This window comes from Topomyia yanbarensis, chromosome 3 (genome assembly GCF_030247195.1).
Source record: "Topomyia yanbarensis strain Yona2022 chromosome 3, ASM3024719v1, whole genome shotgun sequence".
Lineage (NCBI taxonomy): Eukaryota > Metazoa > Arthropoda > Insecta > Diptera > Culicidae > Topomyia > Topomyia yanbarensis.
In genome coordinates, this window is record NC_080672.1 from 28818108 (window position 1) to 28841308 (window position 23201).

The 23201-nt window shown below is 35.3% G+C and overlaps 1 protein-coding gene across 10 annotated transcripts in view; it reads right to left on the bottom strand.

Annotated features, from left to right (window-relative positions):
• LOC131687223 (protein 4.1 homolog) overlaps positions 1–23201 on the bottom strand; it is a 140029-nt gene that overhangs the window by 17782 nt on the left and 99046 nt on the right. For 9 of the 10 annotated variants that reach the window (XM_058971289.1, XM_058971288.1, XM_058971279.1 and 6 more), the window contains 6 exons: positions 7434–7655; positions 6925–7370; positions 6712–6864; positions 6288–6646; positions 6069–6226; positions 5526–5630 (listed from right to left, as the gene is read on the bottom strand). In XM_058971289.1, the coding sequence (XP_058827272.1) occupies positions 5526–5630; positions 6069–6226; positions 6288–6646; positions 6712–6864; positions 6925–7370; positions 7434–7583 (1371 nt within the window). In that variant the 5' untranslated portion in view covers positions 7584–7655. The remainder of the gene's footprint in view (positions 1–5525; positions 5631–6068; positions 6227–6287; positions 6647–6711; positions 6865–6924; positions 7371–7433; positions 7656–23201) is intronic. The other variant, XM_058971287.1, reaches the window with a different exon arrangement.

Below are 23201 nucleotides of genomic sequence, written 5' to 3' on the forward strand. Positions count from 1 at the left end.
GAAATTTAAAAACTCAGAAATCTAAAATTCAAAAATTACAAAATTTGAGCATTTAGTGATTTAAAAAAATAGATATGCAAAAATTTCAAAATAAAAAAATGTTAGTTTAAAAATTAGGAATCTTAAAATTTGCAAATTAAAAATTTAGAATATGAATAATTTAAAAAGTTAAGAAACTTTTGTTTCAAAAATTAAACATTTTAAAATTTATAAATTTAAAAACTTATAAACTTAAAAATTCAAAAGTTTTAAGATATCAAAATATAGAAATTACATGATTTTAAAATTCAATAATTTAAGAATTTAAAAATTTGGAAAGTTAAGGATGTAGCAATTTCAAAAAATAAAATTTTTAAATTTGGTTTTAAAAATTCAACAACGTTTAAAAATTTAAATTCGTAAATATTTGAAAATTCAACAATTAAAATATTGAAGAAATTTTTAATTTTTTGAGATTTTAATATTTAAAAATCGGAAAAGTTAAAAATTTGAAAATTTAAATCCAAGGATTCAGAAATTTCAAAATCATTGGATTTAAAAAATTAATGCCTTAAAAATTTAAAAAATTCTAAACTTTAAAACAATAATTTGAAAATTGAATAACTTGGAAATTTGAAAAGTTAATGATCTAAGAATTGAAATGTATAAAATTATGAAAAGCAAGGTATTTAAATATTTAAGAATATAACAATAAAAAAATTAAAAGTTCAAAAATCCGAAAACTTGAAAACGTGGAAATTAAAAAATTGAGGAATCAAGAAATTTTAAAATCTAAAGCTTTTAAAAATTAAAAATTTCTAATTTTAAATAGACTTTAGAATTTAAAAATTCCAATGGCATTGAAATATTAATATTTCAAAATTTAACAATCGGTTGGTCCAAAAATTGGAAAATTTGAAGACTAAAGTCTTGGGAATTAAAAATTTATCCATCTAAAAATTTAATATTTTAGGATTTGATGGCCTAAAAATTTAAAATTTGGATATTTAAAAATTTTACAAATTTAAATAATTAAAAATTCTAAATTCTTAAGACAAAAATTTTAAAATTTAAGATTTAGGAATTCAAATATTTAAATATCTGAGAATTTTAAAATTTTTGACACAAATGTTCGTATTTTTGTAATTTTGCATTTCTGTATTTTTGTAGTTGCGTACTTGTGTAATCTTGTATTTCTGTTCTTTTGTATTTTAGTTCAGTAGATTTTTGTATTTTGGTATTTTTGCATTTTTATATTGCTGTATTTTTACACATTTTTATGTATCTTTGTGTATTTTTAATTTTGCTTACGTGTTTTTGAGATTTTGAATTTTTATATATTGGTATTTTATATTCAAATATTTGTATTTTTATGTCGTTGTAAATTAACGTTTAAATTTTTGAAGTCTGGTAATAAAACGGAGATTATGAGAGACGTCAAAAATTTAAACGTTAATTTACAAAGACATAAAAATACAAATATTTGAATTTGCTTTTTGAACGCTTGTAATATTTTTTTTAAATTTTAATTATTCTGTATATTTGGAATTATTGTATTTTGTTGCATTGTATTTTTATATTTCGAATTCCTGGATTTCGGATGTTTTGATTTTTATGCATTTTTGTATTATGGTAGTGAATTGTGAATTTAAGCAGTTTAGGAATCTGAATTCATGAATTTTTGAATTCTTAAATCGCTGAGCTTTAATTTTTTTTAAATTTTTGCGTATTTGAATTTTTGAATTCATGAGTATTTCATGATTTTTCTATATTTTTGAAGATTTAAACATTTAAGAATTTAGAAATAAAAAAATTTAAAGATGCAAAAATATGAAAATAAAAAATTTAAGCGTCTAAAAATTTAAATTTTTTGCCTAAATATTCAAAAATTTTAAGGACATTAAAATTTAAAAAAATCAAAATTTAAAAAAAAAATGAGTTAGTTTAAAACAGTTTTGAAACAGGAAAATTTAAAAATTTAGAAATTTGAATCTAAAAGGTTTAAAATGTAAAAATTTTAATATTTCCAAATTTTGTGATAAAAAGTTTGAAACAATTAAAATTTATTGGTTTAAAACTTTTAAAATTTTAAAATCCAAAAAAATTGGAAATTAAGGAATTTTTAAATACAAAGATTTAAAAATAAAAATTTTGAAATTCGAGATTTAAAAAAATAATAATTGAATAATTAGAAATAAAAATTCAAAGATTCAAAAATTATGAAAACTATTAGTTTTTGTACTTTAAATATGTTTTTCTATCATTTAATTCCACTATGTTTAGTTCTTGTATTTTTGAATTCATGCATATTGAGGACATCAATATGCATTTTTGAAAATTTTTGCTTAGGGTTTTTTTTGTATTTTGGAATTTTTGTATTGTTGTATTTTTGTAATTTTGCATTGTTGTTTTATTATAGTGTTGGGCTACTGAAATGTCAATGAATTTTTGAACTGTTGAATTTTAGGATTTTTTAAAATTTGAATCATAAATCCAAGAGTTTTTAAATACTGGAATTTCGAAATTTTTCGAAGTTTGAATTTCTGAATTCTTTAATATTGTTTTTCTTAATTTTTGAATTCTCGAATCTTTGAATTTTTGAATGCCTGAATTTTTAAATTTTTGAATTATTGAATCCTTGAATTTCTGAATGTTGGAATTCTTAATATTTTGTTCTCTTGAACTTTTGCATTTTTCTATTTTTTTTGCTGTTTTCGAATGTTTGTATTTTCGTACTTTTGTTCTCAGTGCTTTTTGTTTATGTATTTTTTGTTTTTCTATATTTGTACTTTTGTATTACCGTATTTTTTATTTTTTTTTGTTCTGTACCTTTATTTATTCGGATTTTTATGATTTTTATTTTTAAATTGTTGTGTTGTTTTTATATATAAATCCAAGTATTTTTCTGTTGTGTTTTGTATTTCTATATCCTGTACTTTTTGAGTGTTTGTATATCTGTTTTGTATTTTTCTTTTAGTATTTCAGTATTTCCGTTTTCACTTTGGGTGTTATTGTATTTTTGAGTTCTTGTCTTTTTGTATTATTTATGTGTATTTTATTATTATTGAATGTTTGTCTTTTTTATATTTTAGTATTTTGGTTTCTTTGTATTATTCTATTTTTGCGTTCGGCATTTTTATATTCCAGTGTTCATTTTTTTTATTGTATTGCTGTTTTGTGTATTTTTTTATATTAATACTTTTATGATTTGTGGTTGTATTATTGCAATTAGCAAATTTAGTATCTTTGTATTTTAGAACTCCAAAATTTTTAGTCTCTAAATTGTCGAATGGTTTCATTTTTTACATTTTTTCGTTCCCGAATGTTTCAATATTTTAATTAATGATTGTTTAGTCTTTTGAATTGTAGGATTGTTGTATTCTTGAATTTAAATTGCAAGTTTAGAATATTTGAATCCTTGTGTTTCTGAATGTTTGAGTCTTACCTTCACTCTTCAATTTTTCAAGATCAAGATCATTAATGTTAAAATTAACATTTGAATTCTTGAACTTTTGAGTTTCTTAGTTTTTGAAGTTTTTAATTTTAAACTTTTGCCTTTCCCAGTAGAAAAGTATAGATTCAACATTTCTCAAACGGGCCGCCCAAATGAGGTGAAATCGCAACTTCGATGGAAGATTCAATTTTTTGGTAGTATTTGGAATTGCAAAACCAAATCCAGATGGGAACATCGAAAAAAATGTTTGATCATAATACCACATTTAAATTTTTAGCCCGTTTATTTTAAAAAAAATAATACTGCGGGCGACTTAGTTTAACAAGCTAACTAGCAAAGAAACTGTCGTAAAACACAGATTGTTCGTGATTTTTCCGAAAACTTACTATTTTGTATATTTTGCATATAAATGAAATAAAAAGGTGTTCTGCGCCTCACTTTTGTTCGAAAAAAAAACTACATATATCTCTTTTAATCTTTTATTATTATGTAACACGATGACATAGGGGAACATGGGGAGACTTGACCAAGTGCAAAATTCTATTTTTGGCTATGGCGTCTTCTATTCGGTTCTTAAAATTTAAAATATTTTTATACTTGTTTCAAACCCTTAAGGTAATTTTAAAAGCTTGGAATGAAAAATCCTTTCCTTACAGTGGGGAGACTTGACAAAAAAACTATCACAAAAAACTTTTGTAACTTTTCAAAAATTAAATTAAAAATTTTGCAAAAAATCATGAACACGCATAATAACTTTGCACATTATATCTCATTGACTTTTGAGGGATTGAAGGCTTTTTTTAGAGATTTATGCAGGTTTAGCTGAAAACCTGGTCAAGTCTCCCCATGTTCCCCTACTTAAAATGAATTTCAAAAACTTTTTTCCATAAATTATACCCCCCCCCCCCCAGCAATTTCAATCGATTTATGTAAAAATATGTGTATGTCATACCGAGATTCAGGGAGCTGTAGGAGTGTATGATTTGAATAAATTCGCATTTCGTATAAGTCTTTGAATCAAAAAGCTGGAATGATATATACATTTTCTAAGGTTCTCCCGGGACAGCTTTTCGGTGGCCACGATTGGCCCAATTCATGTCCATTGTGCAGGATCAATGGAAAATAGTCATATGTAGGCTAATTCATAAAATTTTCTTGCATTTCTGAGATATTTCTTCAAAACTTGCCTATCACTCCACTTGGATGTCGAATATATCCCACGGGGATTCCGAATAATTCCGGAACCGGTCAACGGATTCGAGCGCTAATAGTGCAACAGAAACTGGATTAATTTCCAAATATTTAAAAGTCGGCTCCAGCAACCCTAAAATAAAATTTTCAGAAAAATTATATCCTGGTGAAGGTTAAGAGCCTGTTTTAAAATTGGGGGTTCGAATGATAATGGCTCAACTCAACTCTTTGTAGTTCCGAGCCCAAATTACTAATATTTATTTTGTTTTGAACAAAATCTATTGCATATCAAATAAAATTCAAAATTCGGATTCATTGCGAAATCATACTTTTTTTAAAATATTCTTTATGAGTGAAAGATTTGTTGGATTTCTTCGAACATGCATAAAGGAAAATGAAATCGAAAGTATGACACTGTGAAATGAAATAAACTCAACGCAATGTACACAATACAAAACATACATCACTTTCACTTTAGGATCAGCGCACATTTTCACCCACTTTATCACACTATAAGACAAGCCTGCCCAACTCGATTGTCTAGGTTAGCCAAAAAGAGGTACAGAATGAATTGCTTCGCAATCGAACAATAACTTATTGATGAGCAAAAAAGTTCAACGAATAACTAATCTACAGTAAACCAACAAAAAAAAACATTGCAGTCACAGAGTTTGTGATCGGTCTTTCTAAAATCGAGAGACACCGGCACGCAACGCTGAGACTGTTTCTTATGTCTGTCATGAACCAAAACTCATCGCTGCAACGATATATTACTTTCTTCTGCACGACACAAAATTTATGATAAAACACAACTCATGGACGAAAATAAGAAAGAAAAAAAAAACAACAGAAGAATGAAATGATATGTTACACTGTTTATGTTACAAGTTGCGTTATTAACCTGGCTCTGAACAACGTTAGACGACGACGCCGCGATATCGTAATCACCCTCGAGTGAGCTCTGTGACGACGCTGAAGCAGTTCCGGTACTAGACTCGCGCTTCAGCTGCAGACGCTCGAACCAGTCGGTTAGTTGTGGTGTGTGGTGGTTGTTGTTAGTTCGTGGATAGTAATGTTGGCATATTGTTTTGATTTTGTCGGTTGATGAATTGGTTAAGTGTGATTGGTGGTCGTGGTGGTGTTGTTGTTGATCGAAAAGAAGAGTACACATATAATATAATACATACGGATTAGTACGGTTGAGTAATGGCAAAGAACCACCCGAAAACAACGGGTTATAGTGTGATAGAGAAAGATCCCAACAGCCTTGTAGAAATAAAGATGAAACTTAAAGATATGGTGAGTACTGTTAGTCCGATCTTGAAATATAAAGGGATAAGGTAATCAACTTCGTTTATCAAGCTATCGGTGTTGTGAGAGGGTTTCTATACGGAGAATAACTCAGTCAACCAGGTAAAGCTGTCTTCATCCGAAGACTACTCACCCGTTCCTTTTTATCCTTTTTGATCGGAGAACGAGAACCACGGGTTGGTGATTCCAAATCAGGAATGTGATCCGGTGGATGCGACATCGTGTGTCGTTTGTTGGCGTCCTTGTTTGGATCTTTCTGGGCGGCTCTTTCCTTTTCCTGTTGACCCAACGCTACAAGATGGAGAAAGACAGTTACTAGCTGAAAATATTTGTGAACAAATTTTCAAATTACCATCCATGCTTCTGCTGGAAAGACGTTTTCCGGTGAGACTACGTTTGAAATCCGGTGCCGGTCGATCCACCGGAGTTTTCCGCGTCTCATAGTGCGTTCGGCCGGAGTAACGGAACTTGGATCCGAGTCGGGGGAAAATGCCTGCCTTGGACGTAGGTTCCGGCGTCATCAGCCGGAAGAAGGTGTGATGTTCGACGCAGGCTTTCCACAGTTTTTTAGCCGCACGATGATTTTCCAACTTGAACCCGATCGTTGACTCGTACTGCTCAAATTCCCCCGGGCGTATTTTGATGTAAAAATTGTTCCTCTTGTAAGAGATTTTCAGGATCTTCGGCCAGGCAAAGCGGTTGATTCGGAGCCTGAAAATAGGTTCAAGCATTTTTTATCGTCTGTTATACATATACGTAAACAAAAAAAAAAATACTTGTCTCTGTAAACGAGCAATCCCGAGGCGCACACTCCTAACATAATGTCTACACCTTCTGAATCCTTGGCGGGATGTAGATCAACACCATACATTGCCAGCTTCTTAGCATTTTCCAGATAATGTAGCTCCGCTTCTGCCGGGGTTTGACTCCTGTTTAAAAATAATCATAAATCAATAAATTCGTCTCTCTTCCAGTACCGGTTTTCCTACTTGTGTGTCTTGTGCAGATCCATCACCTTATCCAGCAGCTCCGGCGTTTGGTTGGGGGCAATTTTGAAGTCTTTCAGATAGGTCTTCTCCTTCATCTCGTCCGGATCGTAGTCGCCCAGTTCCGATTGCACCAGGTACGAACCGAGCAGGGCATGTGTGACAAACGAACAGGGAAGTCGTCCCTCGAGGATATCGTTGCGCACCTGCAGGCACAGATGGTACCGGGTGATGTCTTCCTGTAGCTGAGCCGGTTCCGGCGGGTAGAACTTCACTTCGAAGTTCAGCTCCCACAGATCGGAGCGGAAGAACTTGGCTACCGGTCGTTCGAGATCCAGCCATACTCGTGGATCTACGGCTGTTGTGTAGGTCAAACCGAAGTAATCTTTTTCGAGGATGTTAAGCCCGGCACATACTGAGTTGAGGAGGTCTCGCCCGCGGGCTTTTCTCTACAAATAACAAAAAAACGATTATTATCAGAAATAGAAACAACTAAAGAATCCAACACTTACATCAATGGTCACTTCTAATATCGAACCATCGAGGACTGTGACTTTCGCTAGTGCTGCCTTACCGCCGGATGTGGCTGGCTTTTTTTTCGGTGTGCTGGGTTTCGTTGCAGCCGGCGCCGGTTCCGCCGTCGTTTTCGATTCGCCTGGCATGCTTTCTGGCAACAAATGTGACGCTCTCACCTAATGGAACGTCGCGTTCGACCAAAGTGGAGCAGTGCGGAACTGAAATGGAGACACACGAAAGAGAAACGAGACACAATTTAATTTCCCGTTATAGTTAGTTATTGCGTGTACCGGACGCTTCTGAACAAAAAGGACAGGTCAGTCGGAGGTATATGGGAATAGAGGCGGGAGATATAATTGACAGGACGGACAAAAGGGAGGAACAAAGCAAACACATAATTGGGCGACTCCCTGGCTAGACTTATGGTTGTCCCGGTTGGATTTCGCGAGAATAGGATAGTCATTTCGGTACGGTGTAGTTTGCGATATAATAAGCAATGAGTAAAATAATTATTGGATATTATGTCAAAGAATTAATGCTAACTAATTTACCGATAGAATTGTATAAATAATGGCCAGTTTTTCGAATACTTTTTGTAATAGTTTTAATATTCTGTTATTCTGTAATGTAAACGTACTAAAAATTATTTGTAATGTTATCTTACTAATACTAATATCTTACTGATTCTACCGGCGAGATAAATGTTGCCAATTCGAACGAATTATATGTTGAAATAACGACTGTTAACATCTTGCCCATGTTTGTATCGAAACCCGTAATGTCAAGCCCGTTTACTTTTATCATATGAAACATATTCTTTAGTCGAAGATTATTTATCTAAATTCTATACCTGTGTCCTTGATTACCTCCTACAGGGTGAGTCAGAAGTAGCTGGACAAAATTAGAATGTCTTTTAGTTCTATGCGTGTGCACATCTGTCACATCTCAAAATAGTTGATTTGTGTTCAGTTAATCAAGATGAATCCGAATGAACAAAACTCAAACAAACCGAAAACGTGTGACTGATGATATCAAAGACAGAAAATAGGTCATTTGTTCGGCATTGTTGCAAATGCTCATCCCATAAGTCGAGGTACCAATTATAGAGGCTCTAAATTCATGGAATACTTAGGCAATATATGTACTCAATGTAAGAAATCGCCTAACCTTTGCACGATCCGGCAGGAAAGAGATGTTAGATGTAACATTCTGCTCTGACGCTATTACGCGTTAATTTGCAAAACGGGTCGTACTGAACAAGTTCGAATTGCCGTTATCCGATGATAAATACACCATCTTTTATAATTTAAACGTCTTTGGGACCTCTACAAAGGGGGTTTGACGACTAGGTTTCATGGATATTTTCTAATGTTTGAATCTTCAAGTGATTAGATGAGCTCGTAGATAAAACAAAGTCACTCATAGTAGCATCATACCAAGAAGGTTGTCCGCTCCGAGTTATGTGTGCTTCTGAAGGAATCATTTGGTGGAATGCTGAAGTTATTAGATTCAAAAGTTATGAGCTTTAAATCACAGATGCAGAGACAGATCGAAGGTATTTAAGTTGACCCACAAATCTAACAGAAATGCCCTTCAATCCTTTGACTGAGTATGAGGTTACTCGATTTTGGGTGGTCATTTTTCAGGCTCCGTGAACACCCACCCTTGATTGCACACAACCAGCAAGTGCGGAGTCTGCTCCGAATCCGACGACTTCTCCCATATCTTTCTTCTAGCATTCGCACTACATGTCTAGCTCACCTGCAATCTACTGTATTTGATTAGCCTTTCAATGTCAGCATGATTCAATACTAGGTACAAATCGTGGCTCATGCATCTGCAACATTCTCCATTCTCTACTGTGCCGGCGAGAATTCATCTCTCAAACAAACCGAGCACTCGATAGTCTGCTTCCTTCAACACCCATGCCACTTGGCCGTACAGAGCTACAGGGAGTATCAGCGATTAGTATAGGACAAGTTTTGTGCACTGACTATGTAAAAAAGTCCTATTCACAGTCGCAACTAGCCTTTCTACCTCACGACTAACAACTTTATCGCATGTCACTAGTGTTCCAAGATATATTCGTCGACATCGTACCGTACCCCATCGATTTTCACGTTGGGACCAACACCCTTCGGACTGTCTCGTTCTCTACCAGCTACCATGTATTTTTTCTTGCAAGAGTTTGTAGTCAGACCAATTATCGCAACTTCACTTTTAATAAGCCAAAATGCATCTTCCATGGCCCTTCGAGCAATACCAATGATATCGATGGCGTACGCGATGCCAAGCATGGGAGATCTCGTAATAATGGTTCCGCTCTTTTGCACATCGAGCGCTATGTTGAACAATAGATTGGAGAGCGCATCGCCCTGCTTCAATTCATCTAACATTACAAACGAGTCGGTTGTCTCTCCGGCATCGTACATCGATTTCTCGAAAGCTTTCGACCGTGTTCCTCATCAGCTTGCTGTGGAAAAGCTAAGGCGGACTAGACTGCCGGACTGGCTGACTAATTGGATCTTCTCGTACCTTGCGAACCGTAGCGCCTCGGCGCGACTTGTAGCTACACTATCGGATCCTTTCCACATTACATCGGATGTTCCTCAAGGAAGTCATCTTGGACCTCTTCTTTTTGTACTCTTCGTGAACGACCTCTGCAGTGAATTGTCGTCGACTAAAGCCATGTATGCAGATGATTTGAAAATGTACCGTGTTATAAAAACTAGGGTTGACTGGTGCGCTTTGCAAATGGACCTCGAAAGGGTTATGGATTGGTGTGACAGAAACGGCATGAGTGTGAACATACAGAAATGCAGCATAATCACTTTCGCACGAGTACAATCGCCCATTGTTTTCGAATACTTGATGTACGAGTCGCATCCGTCAAGGATCTAGGTATCACTCTCGACCGTAAACTACGGTTCACCGCACATGTTTCTTCTGTCATAGCTAAATCCTACGCAGTACTTGGGCTCATCAAGCGCAACATCCGCGATTTCACTGATGTTTACTGTCTAAAATCGCTATACATTGTACTGGTACGCAGTATTCTGGAATATGGAGTATCACTCCGTTCACATTAATCGTCTTGAACGGGTACAGAAGAACTTCATCAGGTTTGCCCTTCGTCGGCTGCCCTGGCAAAATCGATTACAACTGCCTCCATACGAAGATCGCTGCGCTCTCATCAATCTCCCTACGCTGCGAAATAAGTGAATTTTTCTGCAACGACTCTTTATCTTCGACTTGCTTACAGACAACATAGATTCCCCTGCGCTGCCAGCAAAGCTTGATTTCAACGTTTCGGGAAGGTCTTTCCGGAGAAATGATTTTTCCCGGCACTCAACACATCGTACGCTATACAGCCAGAACAATCCACTGGATGTTTGCGGCCAGCTCTTCAACAACGTTTATCCACTTGTTTAATTTTAGTATAAATCAAGAGTCTTTTAAATTAAAAATAGTTAGTTTATAGGGGAACTAAACGGGAGACATCTATCTTAAGAGGGTCAATTAACAGAATTTTTGTCGCAAGGTAACATTTGGTCCGCCATTGATCCTGATTCTCGAAACCGGCTTTGATATTCGCCGACAAAGAATTTAGCCAATTTAGTCTGCTTAACAGAACCAGAGATACCTTGTAAACAGCAATGACGATCGTTAGGCTTCGATAGTTATTATACTCGAGTTTGTGGCCCTTCTTGAAGATGAAGCCATCCAACCAATCTGAAGGCATTTCTTATTTCATCCAGATCGTCCCGATTATGTAGTGGATTGTTTCGTACAGCCGATCACTCCTGACTTGCAGAAGTTCGACCGGGATTTCGTCCTTCTGAATAGCTTTACCTTTAGGTTTTTCTGACACACGCTTTCCAAGCTGTATAAAGCCATCATCGACGACTGTCCCGAGTTCTTTTCAGGTAGTTCTGATTCTTGGGTCGTAGAATTATGACAGCTGAATCGATCAAATGGGCGCTTGAAAGTTTAGCTTCGTATATGTCTCCGGAAAATAAGAATAAAGCACAAGATTCGCTCCTGGGATGCATCCGAAGATGCCACCCATTGACGTAGCTTGCAAACTTGCGTTCAAATAAAGACTTTTCTGCCGGATGTGAGTCCGAAAATGTCAAAGAATTTGTTGCATTTCTCCAAGAACAATTGCAGTTTTCTAGACAGGGCACTGACTGGACATAGCAAACTCTATTATCACATGGCTACTATTCAGCGTGCTGAGTATCATTCGTGTGATCTTTGTGAATCCGATTGCGGAACTTCATATCAATTGATACGTAACTGCCTTACAGTAATGCAATTACGTATTCGGATGTTTGGTTCTCCATACACAGACGAACCTATGTAGAGAGAGCTAAAACGCAAATATATGTTATTGCTCCTAACCCAGTGTGGTGAAGAGCTATCGGCTTTATCAGAAGAGTTAATTATTTTTTCGGGAGTGAAGAATCTAGGCTATAGCGAAGAAGTAGCAAAATTGGAGATTTTTCCCTAATTTAATTATTTTTCAATTGTGTATTCGACCACACGGGTAGGACGGTTTGGTGGTAGCCATTTACGTTGTCGGTTCGGGAGTTAGCACGAACGCTTATACTCACGGTATATAACGAAAGTATCCAATCAGACGCTCGTGGGAAATAATGTACGTTTGAACCATGGCAATCGCTTTAATCGATATATAAAATAACTATACAACTATAAAATACATGAATAAAATACACGTATATACCACATAAAACTTCAATCGCTTCGAGGCACGTGTTAAAATGGTTCAATACCGCTCAAATTTCGCATAATTTTTTTGATACCTTGATTCATTTTTTGACCGGCGATGGACAAAATTATAACATTTTCAAAATAACTGCCACCCTATAGTCGATATAATTTTTAAATGTTTCATTGGTAAAGGCATGAAATTAATCATCACAAGCGCAAAAGTAAATCAAGTTAAAAGAATACTTTTTCCAATTGTATTTATTTTTCCATTATATACTTGAGGAATTCCACGAAGATCCGTCCGAAAATCTTTAAAATCGTGACCGACCATCTTAGATTCCAATGAAACTTTACACGTTTCACCGTCATGCAAGACTAAATATTTTCCACAGGTAATAAGATTATTTCGACTCAAGAGAAACTTTTCAAAAGGGCGTAAACGTTTCTACGTGTACGAATTTCAAATTTTTTTGTTCGATTACTGTATTTTATACAGCAAAACTATCTGAGAACGAGTTACAGGGAATGAATACTTCTGTCCGAAAAAAATATACACTGAAAAAAATGTTGTGTCATTTTTCAAAAAACAAAAATTTATGATAAAAATTTAAATTGCGAAAAAACCCATTTTTTTAATTTTTTATATTTTGTTACCAAAAACCTAAAGAGAAAAGAAACATTTTGAATGTGATTGCATGATGGAGAAAAAATCGGTAAAAAAGTTTTCCTAACAATAACTTCGTACATGTTTTTAAATTTCATACTAATGTACCTTTCAAATGGTTTACAATATCGCCTTGATGTCAAAGAGAAAGTTGCACGAAAGTTTACGGGCCTTTTGAAAAGCCTATTATTGTTGATGGAGAAACGCGACTAACTTATGAAAAGGTCGTAATAAAACAAAATAATTGTGTTGTTAAAACAAAAGTTAAAATATCTCGAGAACTACATTTTAGAAAAAAAATTTTAAGAGCATTTCGATTTAAAATGGCGTTTAGAATCATATTCAAAAAGAAAATTGTATTTTTGACTGCAAATAGTAAGAATTATAAAAAAATGTCAAAAGTTGTTGTTTGGAAAACTTTTTTATTGAAAGCTTCTTCATGATCCAAATACACTAAAAAGGTTGCTTTTACGTCTTTAAAACGATAAACATTAAATTTTTGACATTTTTTGATGGGGTAACGCGAATAACTTTTAAAAAGAGCATAATTACACGAATTAATTGTTTTTGAAGGAGCGAAATTTCAAATATCTCGAAAACTATCGCATTTTGAAAGATTTTTGTTAAATGCATTTTGATTTTAAATGGTGCTTAGAATTATATTCTGTAATAAAATTACAATTTTGTATGTCAATTAGTATGAAATTTAAAAACATGTACGAAGTTATTGTTAGAAAAACTTTTTTACCGATTTTTTCTCCATCATGCAATCACAATCAAAAGGTTTCTTTTCTCTTTAGGTTTTTGGTAACAAAATATAAAAAAATTAAAAAAAATGGTTTTTTCGCAATTTAATTTTTTATGATAAATTTTTGTTTTGACGCAACATTTTTTTCAGTGTATATTTTTTTCGGACAGAAGTATTCATTCCCTGTAACTTGTTCTCAGATAGTTTTGCTGTATAAAATACAGTAATCGAACAAAAAAATTTGAAATTCATACACGTAGAAACGTTTACGCCCTTTTGAAAAATTACTCTTGTATCAAAATATTCCAATTGCCAGAGAATATCATGGAGATTCATACAGCGAACACACCTGCAAAGTTTCGTTCGAATCGACGATGGTCATATTTTGCGGTCGGCCGGTTTCTCATGGAATCCCTCATTTGTCCTAATAGTGACGGTTTGCTAGTGACTATATTTGTACACTCAGGTTTTTTACGCGGAGGATACAGGTCGCGTAAATGAAAACCGCGTGAATTTCAAAATCCGCGTAAACGAAGACCGCGTAAATTCACGAATCCGCTTGATGGAAGCCTCGGTAATGAAAACTGCGTAAATTCAAAAATCCGCATTAAAAAACCGCGTAGAAAATGCCGCGCAAAAAATCGCGTAAAAAAACCTGAGTGTATTTTGATTCCGATATCATCAATGAACATTTTACTTCAGCAGCTCAGGTCAAATGAGGACGTTTGAAACACGGCAACCTCTTTTATCAACTTTGCGATGCTGAACTGTCTTTTTGTACAACAAAAAATGTCTTAATGCTTTTTGGAGTGGCTTTCGCTTGATCACACGGTTGTCACAGTCACTGATTTTCTGTAATTGCGCAAAATTCTAGAAGCAGATTACAAGTTCTCGGTATAAGGCTAGATAATGCAAAAAGCCGGTAAACAACTCAGAAATCAGTTCATTAAAAGTATTAAACTTTTAAAGAAGTGATTTCCGCGTTGTTTGCTCCTCTTAAGAAAGTTGGATTGATTTGCAGTCTTCAATAAAGTTGTAGGCAATAAAATTATCTTTCTTATTTTCACTTGCAGTTATAAACTGATCGCGATTTACCATGTAAATTATCGAATAATCCCATACATACTTCGAACACGTTGGTCCGGTAGCTAGGCTTGTCCAATTTGATTCGGAGTTGGAGCAGAGACCAGCCCCCTGTCAAGGACGACGTCTCTGTGCAGCCAGCATCACTGCCATGGAAACCAAAACATTAACTTTGAATCGATTGATTAATAGCTGTAATTAGTTACTAAACGTAGTTTTTCTGAATAATACGTTGTTTAATCATCCCACAAGGTGCAAAACGTCGTGTGGAATGCTTGAATGTCGTGTATAGTGCCGAATGTAATTCTTTGTTTGGGGCTTTATAGCTATAACGTCCCATATATGTAAGTCGCTGTCAAACTCCATATGATGGTATAGGGTTGCCAGAGGGCTGGCAGAGACTCCTGATGGGAGTAGGAATCGACTCACGGGGTAACCAGGTGGCATACCGCAGTAGTCGCACTTTCAGTTTCGAGTCTTTAACCCTTTCATGCAGAACACTATTATCTTGTGCATATAGAAGTCCAAAACTTTATCCTTGAAAATTGTGGGGTCAAGAAACACCTGTTTCCATTAAGATATCATTATCATCGTTGTGTTAGAAGCTGTACATATTTTTTCATCCAACTGTCCTTGGCAGCACTGCTCCATCGGAATCCAGTCAGACTAATTGTAATAACTTCAATTATAGAGCTAATACTTGTAAATGTTAGTGCTCAAATGAAAGGTAATAGTCACATTCATGAGCCTTACTTGTTTTTGGGAGCAATTCATGCCGAAACCAAAAGTTATAGCTGTATGAAAACGGTGTTGTTTATAAGAAAGGCTGAAATTCAGATCATAAGAGCTCAAAAAGAACATTTTTTGCATTTTAATGGCGCACTCTCTACATGTATTTATTTGTATATTTCATTTGATAATGCTTTATTATTTTTTAAAAACTTGGTAGAGTTCGAGCACACGAGGCAACGTTTGTCGAAAATGAAATGTGTATTTTCTCACGCCGGACAAAATTGTTGAACATTTTCAAATTAGTTATTGGAGAGGCGTTTCGAGTTCCTCTCATCAGAATCCGACACTAACTTAATGACAGGACGAAGCTAGCGTTAGATTGACACTAGCTCCAAAAAATGAAAACACAATTTGTGTTTTCAAATTTCTAAATATCACCAGAAGAAAACAATGTAGAAAAGTACATTTAAGAGATGGATCACACAAATTTAAACAAATAGACTTTTCAGTAAAGTTCTTTTGTATTATATGCTCTACAACTATGCTGAATACATTTTATATGCGTGAATTAGCAAAGAAAAACTCGTTTCTCATCTTTAGGGAGATTTATCACCAAACTCATACTTCTACAAAATGGGAAATATTTTATAAACTAACTTTGTTGAAGAAACCATTTTGAGTGGTACATTTATTCTAGTGGTTTGAAAGTTTAATGTAATACTCGGATGCTTTTGAACAAAGAATTCACGACTATTATGAACAAGCGAATAACTGGGATTCGTCACTTGCCATTTCTGGACTCTCAGTTACTGTGTGCGGAGTGAGTCCAGTACGTTGGAATTATAATGAATTTCAAACTGAACTAAACTGCTCACACTGAGCTCAGAGGCAAGAAAGTGTACTTTTGGGAAAACTTGAGGTATCAAATCCAAATATATCTATTGCATTTATAAGACACTAGTTAATACCCATCGCGCGTTACTGCGACTTTCAACGCAATAAGAGTAAAACACAAATTGTGCCGAAGCGCCATCTGGCGGGCAGATAATCCTCAACCAATAGCACACAAACACACTTCAGTACAAACGCCTACTATGTATAAATGTTTACGGCAATCGGTCAAGCCGTTTGGGAGTCCATAAATCATATACATACAAACATTGACTTTCATATATATAGAAGATAGATTTGTGCGTTCAACACCTTGTATGTTAAAAAATGGTGTGTGCAAAATATGGCGCTCATGGCGATGACTGGAGCATTTACGACCACTCCAGCTCCTGCTCTTAAAGCTCTTCTTATTTCTAAACTGCTACATCAGGGTGAGGTAACTAATATGCAACAACGATTTTTGATTCCAAAGGTCCAAAAAACTATGCAAAATTACGGGTCGATTGGACGTGACCATTGCATCTCAAATTTGAATATAGATTAGTATGGAAAAACGTGATATGCAACATAGTACTTAAAAGTATAGTCCAGGATGTGCCCAACAACTTTGCTGAAGGAAGAACTGTGCTGGAATGTTGTCAATCTCATTGAAAAAGTCTATGAGTAACAATGGTTGAGCTTCGATTTCATTTTTTTAGTTACCTACACTCGTCACCGTTTGTACTGAGGATACAACAAAAATTGCACAAGTAGAAATGATTTAGACCAGCTCATCGATGGAATCCGTTTCCATTTAATCAAACATAAACAAAGTGGACGCGCGTTCTTATCTTATCGGAGCAAGTGCCTTCCGATTTTATACTATGTTTGTCGTCAATGTTCCTTTTTTATGCAGACATAATAGCTATAATATCTGTTGCAGTTGCAATGTACTTTTATATCTAGGAATATTCGTATGACACGCTTTCACTCATTGTCATTGAATGAAAGCGTGTCTACCGTAAGCAAGAGTTACCCTAGCTGCAAACTAAATCGTAATCATTGCAAAATGTAACAGGTTGGTTTGACCGTGAGGAAGAAGTACGACTTTTTTATACCGATCCCTCCGTTGAAGATGGGGTTGGGTGAACCCTGACTGTTTTTACTTGTTCGTATTTGTAGTTTGGTTCTTCAGTGAAACAACTTCTATGTTTTGTCACGCTTTCCACCAGAGAGATAATAACAGATCGACATAAAATATTGATTTGACAAAGAAAACAATTCTAATCCGCCCTTTTCGATTTAACTAACGTACATTCCTCTTCTCACCTAGTCTAGTCTAGTCTAAACATAATTTAACTATCGTACATTTCTCTTACTCACAAAAATAAGCTGAAATATATTACCATAACGGGGCCACCGATTTCAACATTCAACAGTCTGTTCAAAAGCACTTGACGTCGTCGGACTATTGCCTGCGCCTGGGGGTAAAGAAAAACTGTCCTGAGTTTTAGGGAAACCATTTAGTGTAACCACAAACAGAAAAGAAATATTAAACGTCAACTCAGAGGCCGTGCCTCTTTCTCAGTCCTTCTTTCTCTTACTTAGCGACATCCTTCTACTGCTGACTTGGTATATAGAAAACCTAGAAATATATACATTTATTGCACCATGCCGCCAGGAACAGTTACTACCCGAATAATTTACGTTACAAGGGTGTGGTGGGTTTGTTTGTCGACGGCAGATAAATGGGACAGTAGTTATAGTAGTTCGTGTTGAAGGGTTGGGCGTGGGCATATCCTTGCATAACACTCGAATCATTTGTCAGTTCTTAACAACGCACCAGTTGTAATACGATAACAGCTTCACACCATCGATAGTCGAGAGATCGAATTGTTGGGATACCAAAAAAGTAGAATACCGATAACGATAACAGCATTAGATTGACAGTTGTATTATCCATATACGTTGGAGTGTCAAACGGAATGTGATGGCAAACAAATTAGCAACTGACTCTTAGTCTGTAGGGCATTTTTCGGATTATTGTAAAAATCCTACTAGTACAAAGAATCCCACTTGATTTAATATAATTTGTTTAGAATCCCAAAATTCTAAACTAAATTAATAAAAATCTAATAAAAGGTTCGGGAAAGGGTTCATAAATCATACCATCATCACCTACTGGTTGGTATCCCATCCCATTTCTGTCTTCCAGTCACTATCGTCTCATATTTAAGCATTTGGCTTGATAAGCAAAAAGTCATAAACTTGATCCCGATAGTATTTTCAAAAGCTCTTTTGATCTCTCTACTATGGATGTCGTATTAATGGACAATTAATCATTTAAATGATGTTGCAGGGTGATAACTTCTTTTCAGTATATACAGTCATCCTTTTTGGAAAAAAATGGATTATCTAAACTGTGGAAAATACAAATACAATATACCGAACGCGACTGTAGTGTAGTGTCTGGTCATTTGGCTGAATAAATTTTGACCTAGCGCCATTTGGCCGAAAGGGTTAATTTGCCGAACGGGTCTTTTGATCGAAAGCTATTTAACCGAATGCTGTCTTATTATGTATGGTCTATTGGTTGATATTTTTCTTGATGCGTTTCTTGTTAATTTTTTGTTAGAAGCTGCTAGATGTTGTTGGTGGTGGTTGAAAATTCTTCATTGCGTTGTTCATAATTTGTGGTTGTATTGAACATGCTGTGTTTCGGTTTTGGTAATAGTACTTGAGTTTTTCTTAGTCTTCACAGAAATTACACGTGGCAATTTGATTTTCATACGTACTCAGCGTTATCTGAGCTTAGTGAGTTAGGATGGAAGGAATAGGACAGACTAACCGAACTCGTGATCAACGCAAACCTCTTAAATAAAACAGGGTTTAGGGGGGAAAGCCATAACTCCGCCAGCTATCAATACATTTTTATAAACTTATGCTAATTTATTTCACCGAAAAATGTCCTACCAAAATACTATAAGTTTGATGTAATAATATCATTACTTTATGCCTTTACGTAAATTCAAATTTCCTTGACATGTTTCTCACAAAAAGTATGTAACCCCTTAACACACTTACTACTACTACCTGCAACTTTCAATCATCATAATCTTCTATACTGCACAGAAAAGCCTTCTTAATAAGTAAGTATTCGATTTTTTGTTACATGTAAAAATCAAGAGGTGAACAATGCACGGAGTTCCGCGACGAGCTACTGCGCGAGATTCTTTATAAATCCGCCATGGTCATTTACTTTTGCATTAAGAATTTTTTTTTGTTGATTAAATATATGTCCATAAATACGCAAAAGTTTATTTGTTTCTTTTGTTGTTTTCATGTACAAAAATCCTGAAACACTACCTTTTTTGTGAGCCAATGATGAGGAGCATGCATATGTAAAGAATGCATGCTTTACATATGTATTTAGTGCTACTATATAGGGAATATAAAGCCAATATAATGCTATTGTAATGCTGTGACTAATTTTTTAAAATTTAATTATTTGTGATGCAAAAAACGGGAACCTCTTCGCTTACGGAACATCGTAAGTTCGAAGTCGTTTAGTGTGTCAAGTGCCGTGCTTCTGAAGAAACGAATTCGAAACGCAAACATCTGAGCTAATTATGTTATATTTCGCCTTTTCTGGTATTATATCAGAATATAGAGCTTAACAGCTCTTGAAGACTGCCTCGGACCACCCTCTCTCCTTTGTATTGATCTAAAACAGTTATTAGGCTACGTTATAATTCTTTTGATTACTTGGGTCATACTACAATTGATGAGAAAATAAATTGCTCCATCTGCCCATATAGAAGTACACATAAAACGATGAAAAGCTAAGGGACATCAATATTCAATCTTGAAATGCGACTAAAATGATGCAGCTGGGTGCGTCTGGTTGCATCGAGAGAGAGAGGGAGAGAGATATGGACGAATATCAGGTAGATAAGCCAATGTTCTAGATATATCTTGAGCCTTTTTTTTAAAAAAAAGACATATCTGCAATGAGTTGTTTACTTTCTCTTTGTTTACTTTCTCTTTCGATTTGTACGGCGTCACTATAGCAATTTTCACTTATTTTACAGTACAGTTCAAAAGACAGTGGTTTTGACTAGCATATTATGCAAAGAGTTGAGGGATAAATGTTAAAGCGACCGAATTATTAACGGAAAAGAAAGTCACTCATTGTAGGTATGTCGTTTTGAATAAAAGGTATAGATATCTCGAATCTTCCAGATTTTTCACAACTGAACAAGTCGTCAAATTAAACATATTGCCAGATTTTTTTAAGTTTGCCAGATTTTTCCATTTTGAATTTTCCTGTTATACTTAACCTTTGTATTAAACCTGAAGTGAATCAGTCGAGAATGTAGCATAATTTTTTTTTGTTAGGGGAAACTATGCCACTTTTGTGGCTGCCCCTGTTTGCTCTACATGTTATAAATTGTCCGAATCCAATGTAGTTGGAAGCGAATTGTTCGTTTGTCCACATGTGTCGTCCCAACCGGGTAGTACATTATTCTTGTAGCTGAGGATCCGTTTAGGACAGGTATGCCATACCTCATGAGGCGTTATAAGATGCCTTCCGAATTTCGCTTCCTTCGAAGAAATAGTACTGCACTGCACAATAGCAGAGAATATGTTTCGAGCCCTCGGGTTCGTAGCTACAGAATCGACAAATGTCATCTTGACTTTTGCCAATTTTTTCAGATGATACTTAGCAGGATAGTTTCCCGTAAATGAACCTGTCATTATACGTAAGCCTTTACGTTTTAGACCCACTAGTTTTTTGGCGCTCATTGTATCTGGATGTATGAATTTTTTAGCTTGTCGATCGCCTACTACGTTACGTCAGTCGTCTGACAGTTGTTCTCTTGCTGGAAGTTCTAGTTTGATGGCACAGGTTGATATGCCTAGAAATGGCTCTGGCCTAACAAACATGTTTGATAAACCACGCCTGGCTAATCCGTCGAACACTTCATTACCATATCGATTCCTTGGTGGCCTGGTACCCAGAATATCATTACTTTACTACGAGTAGCCAATTGTTGTACAGATGTGATGCACTACCAAACCAGTTTGGATTCACATGTCGACGACCTTAATGCCAACAGTGCTGCTTGGCTGTCCGAGAAGATTGCGATTTTTGCATGCCGGTAGTTTCGTTTCCTACAGACCTCCGAGCAGGTGTATATTGCATAAACCTCTGTCTGGAAAACTGTTGGCCACTTTCCCAATGATATCACTTGCTTAATTCGTGGTCCGTAGACTCCCGAGCCAGTTAGCTCACCCATTTTAGAACCATCTGTATAGAATGATATTGGACCTTGAGGTAGAATGGGACCCCCTACATCCTATATCTGACGATCCACTATGTGGACCTCATATGAAATATCGAAGGTCGGTTTAGCCTCCACTTTATCCTTAACTGAAATCAAGACAGGGTTTAGTTTAAGTTCCTTTATTATACTCAGGTGACCATTTAAATCTTCATCTAATAGAGGTTTACCCTTTAGCACTCTCAAAACAAATCATTTGATCACCTGTGTTTTTTATATCAGACAAAATACATTTTGGCTCATAGTAAACAAATGTCTTTTTTGCGAAAGTGTCAGATTTTTCCAGACTTTTTCGAACGTGACAAGTTTAGATTCGAAATACTTGGCAACAATGGCTGTAGCAGAGTTGAATCGTTGCACTTTCTTATAAATGGCAAGAGTTGCGTCTGCAAATCGCTTGCTAGATCAAAATTTTCTTGGAGAATTTCGACATGAACCATGACACCGCAATATTCCTGATTTAAGTTTCAAGTTGCTCCCATTTTTTCGGTGAGCAACTGCGTGTAAAACTTTAAGCGCGAGTCATTGCGATGCAACTTTGCATTCCATTTCAAATTGTTGCCATCCGAACTATTTAAAAATGCAGTCCACGATGGCGCCGGTGCTAAAGATTCAGGCGCGACTGCTTCACGCCCCAGTGGATCTGGGTTAAATCCCAGCCGAGGTAGTTAGAATTTTTTAGACGAAAAATCTCTCTGGTCACATCTTCCGTCGGACCGCTGCGCTGGTCCCGGTCCATGTGTTGTTCCAATAGTTTCAGAAAGAGAGGTAACCTTTCTGGCGTCGGTAATAGACACTAGGGCACTGCAAAAAATTTTTTTTTTGAATTCTCAAAGGCCCCCCCTCTTATATTGTGACAACTGTCAAAGTAAGCTCAGATGTCAAATTTCACATCATTTGGACAATTTTAGACCCCCGCCCACTTCGCTTGAAATTTTTTTACTGGGTCATTTTGGCCCCAAAATCCCATATTTTTAATGATTTGTCTGCTCCGTGATGCAAATCATACATATTTTGTAGTTTTTCTAATGTGAAAAAATCTTAGAAATCGAACGGAACACTTTTGACCTTAGTCCGAATACGAGAAGTTGGGGATATATGACATTTGTCACAATATGAGAGGGGGGGCCTTTGAGAACTCAAAAAAAATTTTTTTTGCAATGCCCTAATAGACACCCAGTTTGGATAGAGGTCGACGGAAATTAAATATGATTAAAAAATAAATAAAAATACAGTTCAGAACTTTTAAATATTTTCTAGATAAACAGACTTGATATCTTAGATTTACTAGTGACAATCTGAAGTGATGTTCCGTTGTCGCTTATATTTTTGAATTCTCGGAAATCCATTATTTTAGCGCTCGTAATTCCTGTTTCTGAAAACAAATTCTTTTTAATAAAGCACAGTTGTTAAAACATTAAAAAAAAATAGTTGACGAAATCGAGAGCTGATATAAGCTGCTTTTCACTGTATCTGTGACTGTTTGGTCGGACATCTAATCATTATTAAATCATAATTAATCATTACATTTTTCAGTTTCTTCCGAAGCAGAATGCTGGTTAGGGACCAGAGTCGAAACGAAATCCAT